Consider the following 15,872-nt stretch of genomic DNA (forward strand, 5'->3'; position numbering starts at 1 on the left):
AGTTTAACTCCCAAACTATGCCCATGAGTTTGCAAGAGTGCTGTGTGCATGTCCACACATGGTTAGAGCATTTTCATATAATCACAGAATCATAGAATGGTTTGAGTTGGAAGGAACATTAAAGATCATCTAGTTCCAACTCCCCTGCATGGGCAGGGACACCTCCCACACGATCAGGCTGCTCAGGACCCCATCCAACCTGGTCTTGAAGACTTCCAGGGATGGGGCATCCACAACCTCCCTGGGCAACCTGTTCCAGTGTCTCACCACCCTCACACGAAATAATTTCCTCCTAATGTCTAATCTAAATTTACCCTCTTCCAGTTTGAAACCGTTCCCCTTGTCCTCTCACCACAAGCCCTCATAAAATGCCCCTCCCCAGCTTTCCTGTAGCCCCTTCAGGTACTGGAAGGCTGCTATAACGATTCCCCTAAGCCTTCTCTTCTCCAGGCTGAACAGCCCCAAGTCTCTCAGCCTGTCCTTGTAGGAGGGGTGCTCCAGCCATCTGATCATCTTCATGGCCTTTCTCTGGACTTGCTTCAAGAGCTCCATGGCCTTCTTATGTTGAGGGCTCCAGAGCTGGACACAGTACTCCAGGTGGGGTCTCACAAGAGCCGAGTAGAGGGGCAGAATCCCCTCCCTTGACCTGCTGGCCACGCTTCTTTTGAGGCAGCCGAGGACACAGCTGGCTTTCTGGGTGGCAAGCACACACTGCTGACTCATGTTGTGCTTCTGGTCCACCACCCCCCACCAAGTCCTTCTCCTTCAGGCTGTTTTCGATCCATTGTCCACCCAGCCTGTATCTGTGCTTGGGATTGTTCTGACCCAGGTGCAGGACGTTGCACTTGGACTGGTTAAACTCCATGCAGTTTGCACGAGCCCACCTCTCCAGCCTGTCAAGGTCCCTCTGGTTGGCATCCCTTCCCTCCAGCGTGTTGATCTCACCACACAGTTTGGTGTCATTGGCAAACTTGCTCAGAGTGCACTCAATTTTCTCATTCTTTACCCTGCTAGACGTCCACATTCAAAGCCCAAGGATGATCCTTGGTGAAAGATAAAAAGATGACCAAGTTTACACTGTAGAAAGGAGATATACCTATAAATAGACAGTTTTGGCATTGATCTAAACAAACTAGCTCAAACTTTTCAGAAATGTTACCTTTTTTTTTGGGGGGAAACTATCTTCCCAACAACTGTAACAAACAAACAAACCAAAGGTAATGTTTCTATGAGCAGTTACATGGTTTTAAACAGAAGAAAAATTAGAATGCTACATGTTATTTAAGATGTTCCAGTTATCCTAGGTCAGCATCTTACACAGGTGGAATTATGAATATTCAAAGCAGAATATAGCCGATCCTTTCTCTCGCAAGGAAAGGATCCAGCAATGTGTAAAGAATGACTTGCAGAAGCCACTTAATATGGATTTGCATGTATGAGACATTGACTGAAAACATTGCTTCTAGATCGTCTGAGTTCTGACTAGAGGAAATAATAGGGGCTCACATGTTTAACACAGTTATTGCCTCCAGAAAAAGAATAGCAAGCAGGAGAAGTGAAAAATAATAAGCCTGATAATGAATTGCAGTTTTACAAGAAGATGTACTGGAAACAGTATAATTCATAACTTTTTAAAAAGGATGGGTACAGCACTTAATGTGCCATTAAAATATAAGGTTCAGTGAGTGGACATACTAAAATTTAATCTTGACAAAAAATAAGGGCAGTTTCTAGTATAAGCCTTTGAACAGATTAATCCCAGAGAGATGACTGAAGTTAGGACGAGTTTATTAATTTAACAATTTGTATCCTGTAAACAGTTGGGACTCGCTGCACAATGGAAAATTGTTTTATTGGAAATCTCAACTGGCTACAAGTGTTGAAACAGCACAGGTCAAGCAGTGGTAAATAATTTAAAGAAACCAGTGTGAGGTAGGTGTCACTTTAATTTTACATTAAGAGATCTATTAGCTGTTAACCTTGTCAGACAGGTAATTGCTAAATGAAATAATACTTTTGTACCTTTGCTTCATAGTATCGTTTGCTTACTCAGGCATTTTGTTCAAGCCCCGATGTTGGCAATGACACACTTCCACACGCCCACTGCTTCAGAGTAGCACATTTTCTATTGACCTTTAAAATAAATAGTAAGTATGTCAATTTTTATTTTTAGCAACTCAGAAGATGTGTTGAGTGTTACTTCAGAATTGGCAAGAAGGGACATACTGTGTTGGAACGTTAAAATGATTTTTTGTGCACATTTTCACATGTCAGCACATCTCTGGTAGAAATGACAATAGAACTGCCACATAAATTTTAGCAGGTAGGAGGTATTCTGCCTGAATTATTCTTACAGGGAATAGGTAATTTCAGGATTATTTTATGTGAATGCTTGGTGAGCTCTGAGCTCTATGTTGACAACATAGGCTCTTGGAGAATTATGATGTTAGAAATAAGAGAATGGTAAGTCTTACTCGTAATCGTTTTATTTTGAAATCAACAGAAAATACACTCATTTTGTAAGACTATATCAAAACTAGCTTGTAACTTACTTTAGACTTTCCTTGTAGTTAAACTCCCACTGGACGGTTACATGAGTTACATTTGAAAGGGAAAGTGTTGGGATTGAATAGTGTTTGCAACTTTTAGGGCTTCCTATTGAACCCAGCAGTGTTCCCATTAAATCGATGGCAACACAACTGTGTTCAAAATTACCCTAATCATCACTTCATTGATGCTAACGAGTTACAGCCATTGACTTCTAAAGAAACTAATTGATTTTATTAAAGCTTAATTCCACAGGACCTTGCACAGTAACCTGGCCCTCTAGAAAGAGAACATCAAATGCTACCAAATGAAAACATTCTCTGTGTGGGGTCACTGAGCCCCTGCTGAGTCTCACAAGACCCAGGTTCACTCTGGAGACCACAACTGCTCTTGAAACTCAGGCCATGTTCAGTATAACTTGGGGTGTAACTGCACACCCCATATGCAATTTGGAAGAATGGGGTGATGGATGTATGCGCATGGGTTGTAACTCTACCTAAAATATAGTCCACAAAACGTCATCAAGAATATTAAAATTCCTAAGTAAAGCCTCTCTTTGAAAGCTGCATATATACACACTGATTCATGTGGGCGTGCAAGTACTTCTTGTTAGTTTTGGAAAATGGAAAGCTTTTTAAAAGTCAAGTTTTTCATTTAAACCTCATTATAAATATTTTAACTTTTCTCGTACATCCTTTCTGTCCAGTAAAAAATAATTTTTGCCAGTCATCATAAATCAGTAAGTGTCTTTAGTAAGTTTAAATAAAAAAGAATTTTAAATTTAACTGAAATTGACAATTTCTCTCTTTAGTAAATTTAGCTTTGATCTCCTTTTCGTGGATGTGAAGGTACAGTGTCAACAATCTGGTGTTTCATGAGAAAAACCTTGAATTATTATAACATTTCTGTATCTTACTAAAAGCATTATGAGAGATACTTCAGTCTAAATCCTTCAGCAGTGCTTTTTATTCCAGCTATGAAAACTTTATTCCACACAAGCCTTACTAGTGATATTCTTTTACTGAAACAAGGCTATATTTAATGTTCAGAGTTTAAACTCCATTTGTTTATACCATTTTCTGGTAATTGCTTTTATTTCTGGTAATTGCTTTTATTTCTGGTAAGCTATAATGGGAGCTGATACTCTCTTCCAAGAATCCCGGTATTCTTACTTTGTACATAAAAATCTTCAGCCTAAAATACATTTGACTAACCATTTTTTTCTTAATTTCTAAATTTAAATGGTCTCCCAGGAAAGCCTTACCCTTCTGTTACCTGCCTTCCAGAGGTGAAGCTGTCTTTAGAGTTGAGCAAGAAACTTGCTTTAGCACTGTCAGATACCTAATTAATTCCTCAGTAAAAAAAAAAAAAAAAAAAAAGACCTTCTGTAATGAGATAACCAAGATGTACAATCAGGTCTAACATGCAATGCTTTCCACATTGATCTGTTATAATCCAGGAGCTGTATGAGGCTTACATTTCAACATAGAATCATAGAATCCTAGGGGTTGGAAGGGACCTCAAAAGATCATCTAGTCCAACCCCCCTGCCAGAGCAGGGTCACCTACAGTACACCACACAGGAACGTGTCCAGGAGGGTTTTGAATGTCTCCAGTGAAGAAGACTCCACAACCTCTCTGGGCAGCCTGTTCCAGGGCTCTGTCACTCTCACAGTAAAAAAAAAATTTCTGATATTCACCTTAAACCTCCTATGCTCCAATTTGTATCCATTACTCCTTGTCCTATCACTGGTCATCACTGAAAAAAGCTTAACTCCATCTTCTTGACACTCACCCTTTACGTATTTGTAAACATTGATGAGGTTGCCCCTCAGTCTCCTTTTCTCCAAACTAAAGAGACCCAGCTCCCTCAGCCTTTCCTCATAAGGGAGATGTTCCACTCCCTTAATCATCCTTGTGGCTCTGCGCTGGTCTCTTTCAAGCAGTTCCCTGTCCTTCTTGAACTGAGAGGCCCAGAACTGGACACAATACTCCAGATGCGGCCTCACCAAGGCAGAATAGAGGGGGAGGGGAACCTCTCTTGACCGACTAACCACACCCTTTCTAATGCACCCCAGGATGCCATTGGCCTTCTTGGCCACAAGGGCACATTGCTGGCTCATGGTCATCCTCCTGTCCACCAGGACCCCCAGGTCCCTTTCTCCTACACTGCTCTCCAGCAGGTCAGCCCCCAGCCTGTACTGGTACATGGGGTTGTTCTTCCCCAAATGCAGAACTCTACACTTGCCCTTGTTAAACTTCATCAGGTTTTTCCCCGCCCAAGTCTCCAGCCTGTCTAGGTCTCTCTGAATGGCAGCACAGCCTTCTGGTGTGTCAGCCACTCCTCCCAGCTTGGTGTCATCAGCAAACTTGCTGAGGGTACATTCTGTACCCTCATCCAGGTCGTTGATGAAGATGTTGAATAACACAGGTCCCAGTACCGACCCCTGAGGGACTCCACTGGTCACAGGCCTCCAACTAGATTCTGCCCCATTGACTACAACTCTGACTTTTTCCTTTCAACCAGTTCTTGATCCACCTCACTGCCTGATCATCAAACCCATACCTGATCAACTTATCTACAAGGATGCTGTGGGAGACAGTGTCAAATGCTTTACTGAAATCGAGATAAAAACACATGAAGTGTTGGTAACAGACTTAAAAATAAGGAGAATTAGTAGAGACAGAAGACGGGGTTTTTTTTGACAAAACACTTCTCGGCGAGGTATGACCCATAAGCTAAAGATTTGAATGTCTAGTAAAAAAAACCACCACAAACCAACACTTTAAGTGAGGAAAGCAAGTTTCAAACGGAGGGCTTTTTTTTTTTTTTGTAAACACGGGGGCTCGAAAAATCAACTTTTGAAAAGCGACGACGAAGGAGCTGGCGGGGAACCTGCAACTCACGATCTCCTCTGCGGAGCAAGCAACGCCGTCCGCCCTAGCGGCGTGAAATGCTGCAACACCCACACGGGCTGGAAACCGCACAGGACGCGGGCTCCTTTCGCCCCCGCTCCCCGAGCAGACACAACGAGACGCCTCGCTCGCCCAGCCGTGCCGTGCCAGCCCAGCCGTGCCGTGCCGTGCCAGCCCCGCTCGCTGGGGAGCCGGGCGGGCGCTGGGACCGGACCCGGACCCGGACCCGGACCCGACCGGACCCGGACCGGACCGGACCCGCCCCGCGCCCCTCTCACCTGCCCGGCCCCTCCAGGCCACCTGATTGGCCGGCGCACGCTCCGCCCCCGCCGCCTCATTGGCTGCCGCCGCCTCACCCCTGCCCGCGCGCTCTCCGCCGCCGGCCGGTACCTGGAGGGGAGCGAGGAGCGACTCCCGCTCCCCCCCCCCGCCCCCCCCCTCCCCCCACCCCGTTCACTCGCCGCCCGCTCCCATTGGCGGCCGAGCCGGCGCGCTGGGCCCTCCCATTGGCTGCAGGGGCAGCCGGCTTAGCCCCGATTGGCTGGCGGGCAGGCCCCGCCCCCCGGGGGCCGAGCGGTGTGTTCGGGCTTGCGGAGTTGCCGGCGGAGCGGGTGCGGGAGCCGCTGCCGCCCGGCTGCGCGTGCTGGGGCCGGCGCGAGGCGCTCCCGCCGCCAGCCGCTCCCGCCGCCTCCTCCGCGGGGCCGGGACCGGGATCGGGATCGGGACCGGGACCGGGATGGGGATGGCCGCCTCGGGCGGGCCGGAGCGCGGCGCGCTGGGCTGAGCCGAGCCGAGAGGAGCGGAGCGAGCCGCCACCGGCTGCCGGCACCATGCCGTCGGGAAAGGAGCCGGGAGCCCCCCGGCTGCGGGATCCGAGTGGCGCGGCCGCCCTGCCAGCGCCCGGCAGCGCCTGAGCCCCGCGCCGCGCCGCGCTGCCCCCGCGCATCGCCATGGACGAGCGCTTCAACAGGTGGCTGCTGCCGCCGCTGCTGGCGCTGCTCTTCCTGCTCATCGTCTACCAGTACGTGTCGCCCGCCTGCCCCGGCGCCGCCTGCCCGCGCCGTCCCGCGGCCGCCGCCGCCCGCCGCGGGGGGGATCCGGCGGCGCGGGAGGAGGAGGAGGCGGCGGCGGCGGCGGCGGCAGCGCTCCCGCGGCTGGCGGCCAAGTTCCCGTTCGCGCGGGGGGAGCTGTGCCGGCGGGTGCGGTTCGACATGCGGGGCCGCGACGTGATCGTCTTCCTGCACATCCAGAAGACGGGCGGCACCACCTTCGGGCGGCACCTGGTGCGCAACATCCGCCTGGAGCAGCCCTGCTACTGCCGCGCCGGGCAGAAGAAGTGCGCCTGCCACCGCCCGGGCGGCGACAAGGACACCTGGCTCTTCTCCCGCTTCTCCACCGGCTGGAGCTGCGGGCTGCACGCCGACTGGACCGAGCTCACCAGCTGCGTGCCCGCAGCCATGGAGCGCCGCGGCTGCGCCGGCAACCGCACCCTCAGGTCAGTGCGGGCGCGGGGGAGGACGCGGGGGCGGTGGGGAGGCTCGCCCGGGGCGGCCGCTGCGGGGACCGGCCCTCGCCTGTGCGGGGGTCTCGCCTGTGCGGGGGTCTCGCCTGTGCGGCTCCTTTCCCACCGGCCCGAAATCCCATCCCGCCTTTCCCAGCTCGGTGGGGAGGCTCCCGGTGAGCGCGTCCCGCTCTCCGGCGGTTTGGGGCAAGCATCGTCCGCTGCCGTCGCCGTTCAGAAGAAAACGGGGGAGATAAAAGTGAAATAACAAACAGAGAGCTTGTCTCGCGGAGGAGGTTCTGGTTTGGGCTGTTCCCCTCCCTGTTTGTTACCTGTAATCGCTTCGCTTCAAATTGGTGCTGATTCCACGCAGCGCCTGTGCAGCTGCCTTTTGGACAGGCTAGCGCCGGAGAAACTAAACTCTGCTCGGTTTCACCCAAGTTTCTCCTGTCCGTGTGTGTCTTTTTGAAACTTGTCCTGAACAAAACGCCAGCACCTTTCTGCATAGGAAGAGTGCCTCTGCAGAATCTGATGGGTCGCTGCAGCTGCTGAACCGTGTCGCTCGTGGAGTCTGAAGTATCCAGAAGCCCTGAAACTCTCTTGTGTTTCTTGTTGGTTCTTTGCCTCCGTTGTGTAATGGTCGCTCGCTGTTACGTGGAAGCTGAAAGGCAGGAGGAGGTGGTGGATGCCAGCTTTGTGCAGGGAACGCGGTCCTAGTACCCATCACACTGCTGGGGTTCATTTGATGGCCTGGCGACAGTGCAAAACTTAGGAATTTCGCGTGCGTGCTGCTACTCTTCATGTTGTCTTGTATCGCACTCTTGTTTGTTCTTGCAGAAGGTCTTGTCTGTTTATAAAATGGAGGAATTGTGAGTAATATCTCGCAGTATGAGATATCCCTAGGCGATTCAGGAAGTTTTGGGCTTTGTTCTGGTATATTGACCATTAAATCAAATTCCAGGCTAATATCAGATACTGCGTTTATTTCTATGCTAGATTTTGAACACCTGAAGTAAGAAGTTATGAGCTGAAATCTATCTTAAACCTTTGCACTGTAGCGATTGGAACTTCAACATCTGTGAATTATGTAGGAGCAATACCTTTATTTTAGTTATATATATATATATATATAGTTTCCCAGATAACTTATGCTCTTTAGTTTTACTATCCCTCTTAAATTTTAAGAGTCAACAAACTTTAAATTTTCAGTAGGACCACTTGCATATTGTGTTTTGTGTCACGTTATTTAAAAACATGTAAAGTCCCTGACATATGTGGACACATTTTCAGAGGGCCTGTTAATCGAAACAGTAGAGTTGATAATTGTTGCTGTTGAATAATTTGAAGATTATTTGATGTGAGCATCAAAGGCCCTCCCATACCTCAAAGTCAGGCACGTTTGGCATGACTCCACTTAGGATAACTTCAGTTTATTGTTGATGGTTGTGCACTTGGAATGTACTTGCAGAAAACTGTCAAGGTAATTAATAAAATTTTGTGGAAAACATTTAGCTGGAGATAAAGTGTATCGACTTGTGTGCTAATGGAAGAGAAACGCTGTGAATGACTTCAAGGATCAGAAGATCTTGATGGGAACTGTACAGCTTTAAGGAATATTCATTAATTCTTTTCCTCTCTCACGAAGAATATTAGTAGGTAAATAACTGAGAATTAAATTGACTTTAAAAGGTTAGAAATGGGCAGTAAAATTGGAGTAGTGGCTTCTGTACCTTAATATTAAATAACATATTAAAATGTAAAACTTTGAGTTGAATTGCAATCAGGTTATAGTGGTTATTTGGTAGATAATTTGTGACTGTTTTCTCTGAAGAAAGACATGAGTGACATTTCACTGTTGTAGCTGAATAGTGTTTTCTTTTTTTTTTTTTTTGTTTACTTAGTGAATTATTTGGTTAGTGTGACATCGCACTTCTTGATTGGTCTTTCCGTAAGTGAGGGAATTGCTGTGAATTGTTCTAGTACTCATTCCTTCTTGTGCTGGGCAGACACCTTGTCATTTCCCCCTTTGTTTTCTCTTTATAATCCTGTAGCCTGACTTCACTTCTTCAAAGAGCTGTAAAATTAATCAGATGACCCCAAAGTATGAATGTCTCTGCTGTGAATGTCTTTGCTCCTGGTCAAGTTGGAATCAAGCCTAAAATACTTTGCTTTAGGACTGCACTATTTGAAGCATGCATCTAAGTCCTTTTTAAATGTTTGAAGAGAACTGAGGAGGGGACTGTATGCCTAAAATAGGCAAGAAACTAGCATACGAGTCGAACATAAGCATACTGATTATTTTAAAGTAATCCTTTAAAGCTTTTGAATGTATTTGAGACATTGGACTTACTTAAATAGCTCAACTTTTCTGCCTTCTAGCTATAGTCAGAAAATTAATCTAAATCAGTTAAATACCTGACAATGAATATTCTTTGTGGCTAGGAGGGCAGCAGGACAAACAATATTATGCATTTGGTACTTGAGTTCTTGTACCGTGTATTTGATACAGATTTATTTATTTTTTTGTTTCTCCACAGGGTGTTAGTAATCTGTTCTTTCAGATCTCTATATATGTAGCCTCTCTTTTACTACATATAGTAAGGGGAATAAGCGATTTATAGTGGGAGTCTCCACATTCTGAACCTTTTCTTCCTAGAGGGCTGGTAATAGTGTAATGTAATAAGTGAGGATTAAACAACTGGTTCTCGGAAGTATTCTCTTTGTTGTTTTGTTATGAGTAAGTTAGGTTAAATCCTGCCTTTTAATTTAGGTCTTTAGAAATGGCCATGAAGAAACTATGACAAAAATTGATGGGGAAAGGAGCTAGGTGGTGGGGAAAGGAGGGAGTGGATGATGGTCCTAAGGGTCTTAGGGTGAGGTAGTGCTTCACACTCTTCTAAGTTCTGTGTCTTTTGTGGGCAGTGTGTTTAAAGATGTTTTATTTCCAAAATCTTATCAGGGTTTTGAAGAGACTTTATCTCAGATTTCCTGTTTCTGCTGTTGGAGTTTTGAAGTCTTGGGTCTCAATGAGGAATGCAAGGCAGAAAGTGCTCTTGTGCCCCAGCAATTGAGCTTTTTTAGCCCCAAGTGCCAGTTCTAGTTTTGCTGTCCCTGGACCTTTACTTTTGTGTGACTTAATGGTATGAATGGTCCTGTGCCCTTGTCCCAGCACAGATACTTCAGTATGTAAAGTTGTTTGCTGTCAGTGTATTGAATGCTATTGTGAAGTTGAACTATCTTTTTTTGTTAAGAGTCAAGGTTATTCTTTTGAATTACTTAAAAAAAAATCCACAGCAAACCAAAACAGCAACTTTTGACTTTATTTCTTCAAATATTTGCATATGTTTTAATTTTTAGGGTTCGAGATGTTCTGTTGAAGTACCTGCTTAAGTGTTTACAGAGCTAGGCTATTAAATTTTTGTACTAAGGTATATCTTTCACTTTTACAGAAGTCGCTGTCTGGATAGTGAGGATGTTGAGAAGGGTATGCAGCTGATGCTGTTTTGAATTCTTACTGGCGGAGTTTTCAGCTCCACATTGCATATAATTAGTATTATTAAAGCAATGGGACTTTTCCTTTGAAGATGTACTTAGGTTCACATGAAAGTTCTTACCTCAGTAGCATAGCCCCCCATACATTTAAGAGAAGACTTAGTGCTATACCTTCTGCTTGAGTTATGTACTCTGCCTTACAAAAATGTCTGTTGCAGCAGAAAGTAACTGAAACTGGTGTGGAAATTTTTTTTAATTTTTTTTTTGACAAACAGTGTGTTTGCTTTGCCCTCAGTATATTTGCTTTGCCCGTTCTAGAAGTTCTTGAAGTTGGTCATGCTTGCATTTAATTCCACCTCTGGAACTTGGCTTTACTTCACAGGTGCCAAGAAGCTGAGACTATGGAGCCTTAGCCAGCATTGCTTGAGAAAAGGAAGGGAAGAGAACTGTTGTTAGATGTCTAACCTGGGTGCCACAGAAGAGCTGGTCTCAAGTCTGAGTGAGTGATGTTAGGCTGCCTCTGTAGACAGGAGTGAAATGATAGTACAGGCAGGCCTTTGAAGGGTCTAAGACATGTCTGAGACCTGCTGAATTGTCTTCTGGAGGGGCAGTTCTTCCTTTCACTGATTACAGGGGAAGACTGGAATAGCTAGTTGGGACTTGATGTCTAAAACTAGATAAGGAGAATTCTGCATCTAGTATTGAAGAGACACTGCCCAAACTGTCTACCTCTGTTAGGTGTGAGTTATGTATGAGGGATTGAGAGGGGACCTCAGAAGTCCTAATCAGGGTGTGTTTTCTCCCTTGCTGGTGGCTACAATATCATTAATAATTATTAATGATTATTTATTACAAGCTTGATTGAACTAGGAAGGTAATATTTTAAAATACACACTTGAAAGAACAGTGCATTGAAAGTGTTGTCTAATTTTCTGATATGAAACTGTGAAATCAGTCTAATTCTGTAAACCCCGTGAGTTTTATTATCAGTGCAGTTTAGCCTTTGAAACTATTGATTTTCATTAATTTGCTTCCATTATACTCTTGATTTCTTCATGTCTGTTTAACTTACTGTGTGCTCTGTTATTCTAAGGCAGTATAAATCAGCAGTAAATCCATGAGTCACAGAATTGAGAAGGTTGAATAGAAACTATCAGTAGGATTTCTTTTTCTTCTTATGCAGTCCTTTATTTGACTATTGAGTGCTTTTAAAGCTCTAGCAGTAATAGAGTGTAAGATGGACTCCATTATTTGCAGCCATGGTAACTATGATCATCAAAAAAATTGAGGAGTGTTAATTGAAAATGAAGACTATGCTGAAGGTAGTTTATTACCAAATGTTTAAGCTGAAGAAAAGCTGGTATCTTCTACTGGAATGGATGTTAGAGCCAGTAAGCACTGTATATTTTTATAAATGTAAGGAACACAGAATAAACAATTTCATGAGGTCTTGCTGCTGACAGTGTAGCTTTTTTCCATCCTTAACTGTCTTTAGTGTTGAATGAGTTAAAAGAACCTTGGTAATTGCACAAGGATTTAATTGTCATTACTGTGGGAAAGCTGTATTGTCTGCCCCCCAGTTTGTAGTGTATATCTCACTGACTTCAATTTTAAGCCCATTGCATCTTCTGTCTTTTGAGAAACTGAGAACAAATTTATTCCCCTTCCTCTGCAATAGCCTACTAGGTACTTTGGTTCTTAGGAAGTTCTCTTTCAACCCTCCCTTCTAAAAAGTAGCCAAATCCAACTCATTCTCTGTTTTTTGGTGGCCATTTGTCATGTTTCTCCTCTTTGGATTTGCATCAGTTGTTTTCTTGAAATGTGATGCTTCAGTGAGGGAACAGTATTTTGTCTATAACTGTAGTATAAAGTGAAGCAAAAAATATTACTTTGCTTATTTTGAAAGTCATCATTGTGGTTGGACACTTCAGTGCTGTTTGCCTGTGTTGCAGTTGCCTGACATTGACTGTTCAGCTTGGGATTTAGACACTATTAATTTCCTTGAAGACTGCTACTTATATTTCCCATTGTCTTTCTTGTAGGAGTTTTGTGCTCATCCCCACTGGATTTCATTCCTCTTCTGTCAGTTTTTTCAATTTGGAAAATTGATTTAAATTTTAATTTAATCCTTCCTAGCTTTTAATCATTGGCATATTTAATAACTGTGTTTTGTATTCAGCATCCACGTTGTTGATGCAAACATTGAATAGAATGAAATCCCTTTGTAATAAACCTTTTGTTTGATATAACTCTCAGAATTGCTTCCCAGGGAGTTCTACCCCTGCCATATCATATTTCTCCTAGACTGTATTTTTTTTTTTTCTGGTTTATGACACTAATTGGAATTGTTGTCTGAAGTAATACTTTTTAATTATTTTTTGTTGTTAAAAAAGCATTTCCTTCCTTCTGTTCCTGTTCAAAGTCAATTACTCTATTTTAGAGGGAAATTAGACTGATGTGCTCTATCTTGATTGAAATAGTAATACTGTCTGCATTCTATGTGTTTAAAGATAACTTGTCTTAGAACTTGTGGCAACAACTAGCAATTTTCCTTAACTGCTGTTTGCACTGTACCTGTCTCCTGTGAGATTTCCCCTACACAGAGTAGAAGACATATGATTGATGAGTATAGAACTTTTTCACATCAGGGTTGTCACAGCTCTGGAAAACTTTTGATCCGAAGATGAGTGTTGTCTTCAGACTTTCGCAGGTGCTGCAGTAGATCTCAGCAGGTTGCTTTTTGCCAGGGACTATAAAAAAAGGCTAGAACTCATGTTTACTGCTAATTGCTAGTATTGGTAAAACAGTGGTCAGCACTAATGCAATTGGAAATTGATTGCTCTTACCTGCCATTGTGAATTGCAGATAACTGTGAAACTTGGTAAGCTTTGAGACAGGGCATGTTGCATTTCATGGAAATATTCACCTGAGCAGCAGTTATTCTGTTTGCCTGGAAGAGACCTTAGTGATTTACCGAAGCAAATTTGCTTGCTCCTTTCATGCAGACCTTGTTGCCTCCTTTTTAATCTAGTTTATTATATCATATTGTGGTGGGTTTTTGGCTTCTTTTGATACTGCATTCTGGAAGATAGGCTGTTTAGTAAGATTTTCTTTAAAATGAAGGAGCTATTCTCTTCTTTGTGCAGGAGCCAGGCTGACAAACCCTGGGGAAGGAAAGAGTGAAAGTGTGAATAGCATTCCCTAGGGCTGTACAGTGTTATAAGACATAGCAGCTGTTCTAACTCTCGTGTTATTGAAATGCTTTTTAATTTCTATTATCTAGCTATCTAATTGAGAGTAATTTTCAATCCACTTGAACAGGGTATTGATGAAAATAAATTCTTACATAGCTTTGGCGTATGTGTTGGTTTGAAGTGGAATGGTTCAAGTTACTGTGTGAGTGGGAAAAGTTGCTGTGTAATGCTGTTACACTGATAGAGATTACAACTGTAGGGATGAAATTGTGAGCTTACTCTTCATATTTTTGAGAACACTTCATGGAAGATGAGGAAAATCTCTGTCAGCTCAGCTCTAGTAATCACAAAGAAGCTCCATGGAAAGTGTAGAGAGCTGTTTGAACTGACTGATTTGTCCCTTCAGGTATGTTGGCAGTTTTCATACTTTGCCTTGTAAGGCAGCAAGTGTAAAGCATTTCTTCCCAGAATTGGATGCAGCCATGGAAGTGAATTGATCTAATAATGTAAAGACTTTGCTGCTTGCTGTGCAGAATGAGACCTGATGAAGCAAGGGAACCTGTATTCTTCAGTGTATTTAGTACTGCTTTCCATTTCCTGCCTGTTCTCTGGAAGTACTTACAACCCAAGCTTCTAGTGCTGAATTATGTTCAGTATCATAATGTTCCCAGTTGCCTTAGAAGGTAACTTAAAGTCCCTTTGAGGTTCTGTTGTTGCTGGACAATGTTTTTAAACACTGTGTAGGAGGCTGATTTTATTAATTAAGGGTATAATTTGGACTGCCTATAGGATAAAATTATTCACCCCTAAAAACCTGCAAATTTAGAGGGAAAAAGATTAGCAACAGAGCTATTTTGGGGTTTTGTTCAAGGTGGCATAGATCTCTCACAATGAATTCTAGATTGGCAAAATTAATAAGTCTTGAAATACTTGTGTTCCATTACATGATCAGTGCTTCAGATATTAATATATATTGACTAAAAAGTATAAAATGGGTTCGTGTAAGGATAGGGCTTTTTATTGTCAAGGTCTGAGGATTCTGCAATGAAGCTTACTGTTAGGTAGCCTCATGTATACTTCTATAAACATATGGAGTTTGGCTCACAGCTTAAAGTCTTCTTAGGAGCAGGGAGAGAGAGATTGGGTTTTAATTAATGATTTAAAGTTAATATCCTAAACCTCTAATTTTCTTAAAAAATTTGTAATCTGTTTGAAATCCAGTTTATATCAACCATTTTCTGAAATAATAGAAATGTTGCATTAATACAGTTATCTATCAGTTGTAAAAGTGTATTACTGCAGGTTGAAATGTGGCTCTCAGTGTGTTCACAGTGATAGAGATGCCCAACACGTTGGATTAGTGGTGGGGAAACTTTGAATGCCACATGAAAAATAATGCTGGGATGAGGAAAGCAATGACCAGATGCAGCTTCAATTTCCAAAGTCTAAATAGTGAAGGACTGATGAAACAAACCATGATATTCATAATTGACTTGAGAGTATGCCTCCCAGCTCTGTCAAGTAACTTGACATTGGACTCTGGTTCTTGATGCCATTTGATACTGGAAGGAAAAGGCCCCTTCAGGATATTGGAGTATGTGTTGGAGCTGACCTCTCTGAGACCACTTCCTGCAAACAAGTAAACTTGAAAGTGAGGTGGGCAAAAGAAGGGGGCATACTTCATGAAACATGAATTAAAAAAATTATATTTTTTTCCAGTCCTCATCTGAAGTCTAATAACTGCAATGGAGAGAGCTTTCTGACTTACAGGTTTCCATGTGTAAGACTTGGGCTTTTAAATGTGTATTAAATTTTAGAGCCAGTCATGTAAGGGAAATGCTTTTTTAACCAAGTAGCCTATTTCTAATTTGTTTCTTAAGCTGGCTTTTGTTTAAGTAGCAAATGCATTTGAATCTCAGTGTTTGTGCATTATACAGTTGCATGTATCTACTTGCAATTTTTTACTTTATTTTCATGTATCCTTGCACACAGGCTATGGCTGAGAATATAGGTGTGGGTGGAAAAGCAGCTGATGGTGTTTGCTTGAGAAACTCCTCAGAGTAAGAGGGGAAAGAAGAGAAACAGCGTGGGAATAATCTGTGAGCCCAAAGTAAGAGCCAAGCCTGGAAGACAGCAGAACAAAGCATGGTGCAGAAATAAAGCTACAGTCTTGCGGGGTTAAGGAAGGATCAAAATTATGCAGTTTGAAAGTTTATTTTTGTT

General features: G+C 43.4%; 1 protein-coding gene across 4 annotated transcripts in view; it reads left to right on the top strand.

The window, feature by feature from the left end:
- Nucleotides 1-6,412: 6,412 nt before the first annotated feature.
- HS6ST3 (heparan sulfate 6-O-sulfotransferase 3) overlaps nt 6,413-15,872 on the top strand; it is a 305,979-nt gene continuing 296,519 nt past the window's right edge. Inside the window, exons 1-2 of one of the 4 annotated variants that reach the window (XM_051608271.1) lie at nt 6,413-6,548; nt 6,606-6,957. In XM_051608271.1, coding sequence (XP_051464231.1) covers nt 6,413-6,548; nt 6,606-6,957 — 488 coding nt within the window. Of the gene's footprint in view, nt 6,958-15,872 lie in introns of all 4 variants that reach the window. The other 3 variants (XM_051608269.1, XM_051608267.1, XM_051608268.1) reach the window with 3 other exon arrangements.

The sequence above is a fragment of the Apus apus genome, chromosome 1, assembly GCF_020740795.1.
Source record: "Apus apus isolate bApuApu2 chromosome 1, bApuApu2.pri.cur, whole genome shotgun sequence".
NCBI classification, from domain to species: Eukaryota; Metazoa; Chordata; class Aves; order Apodiformes; family Apodidae; genus Apus; species Apus apus.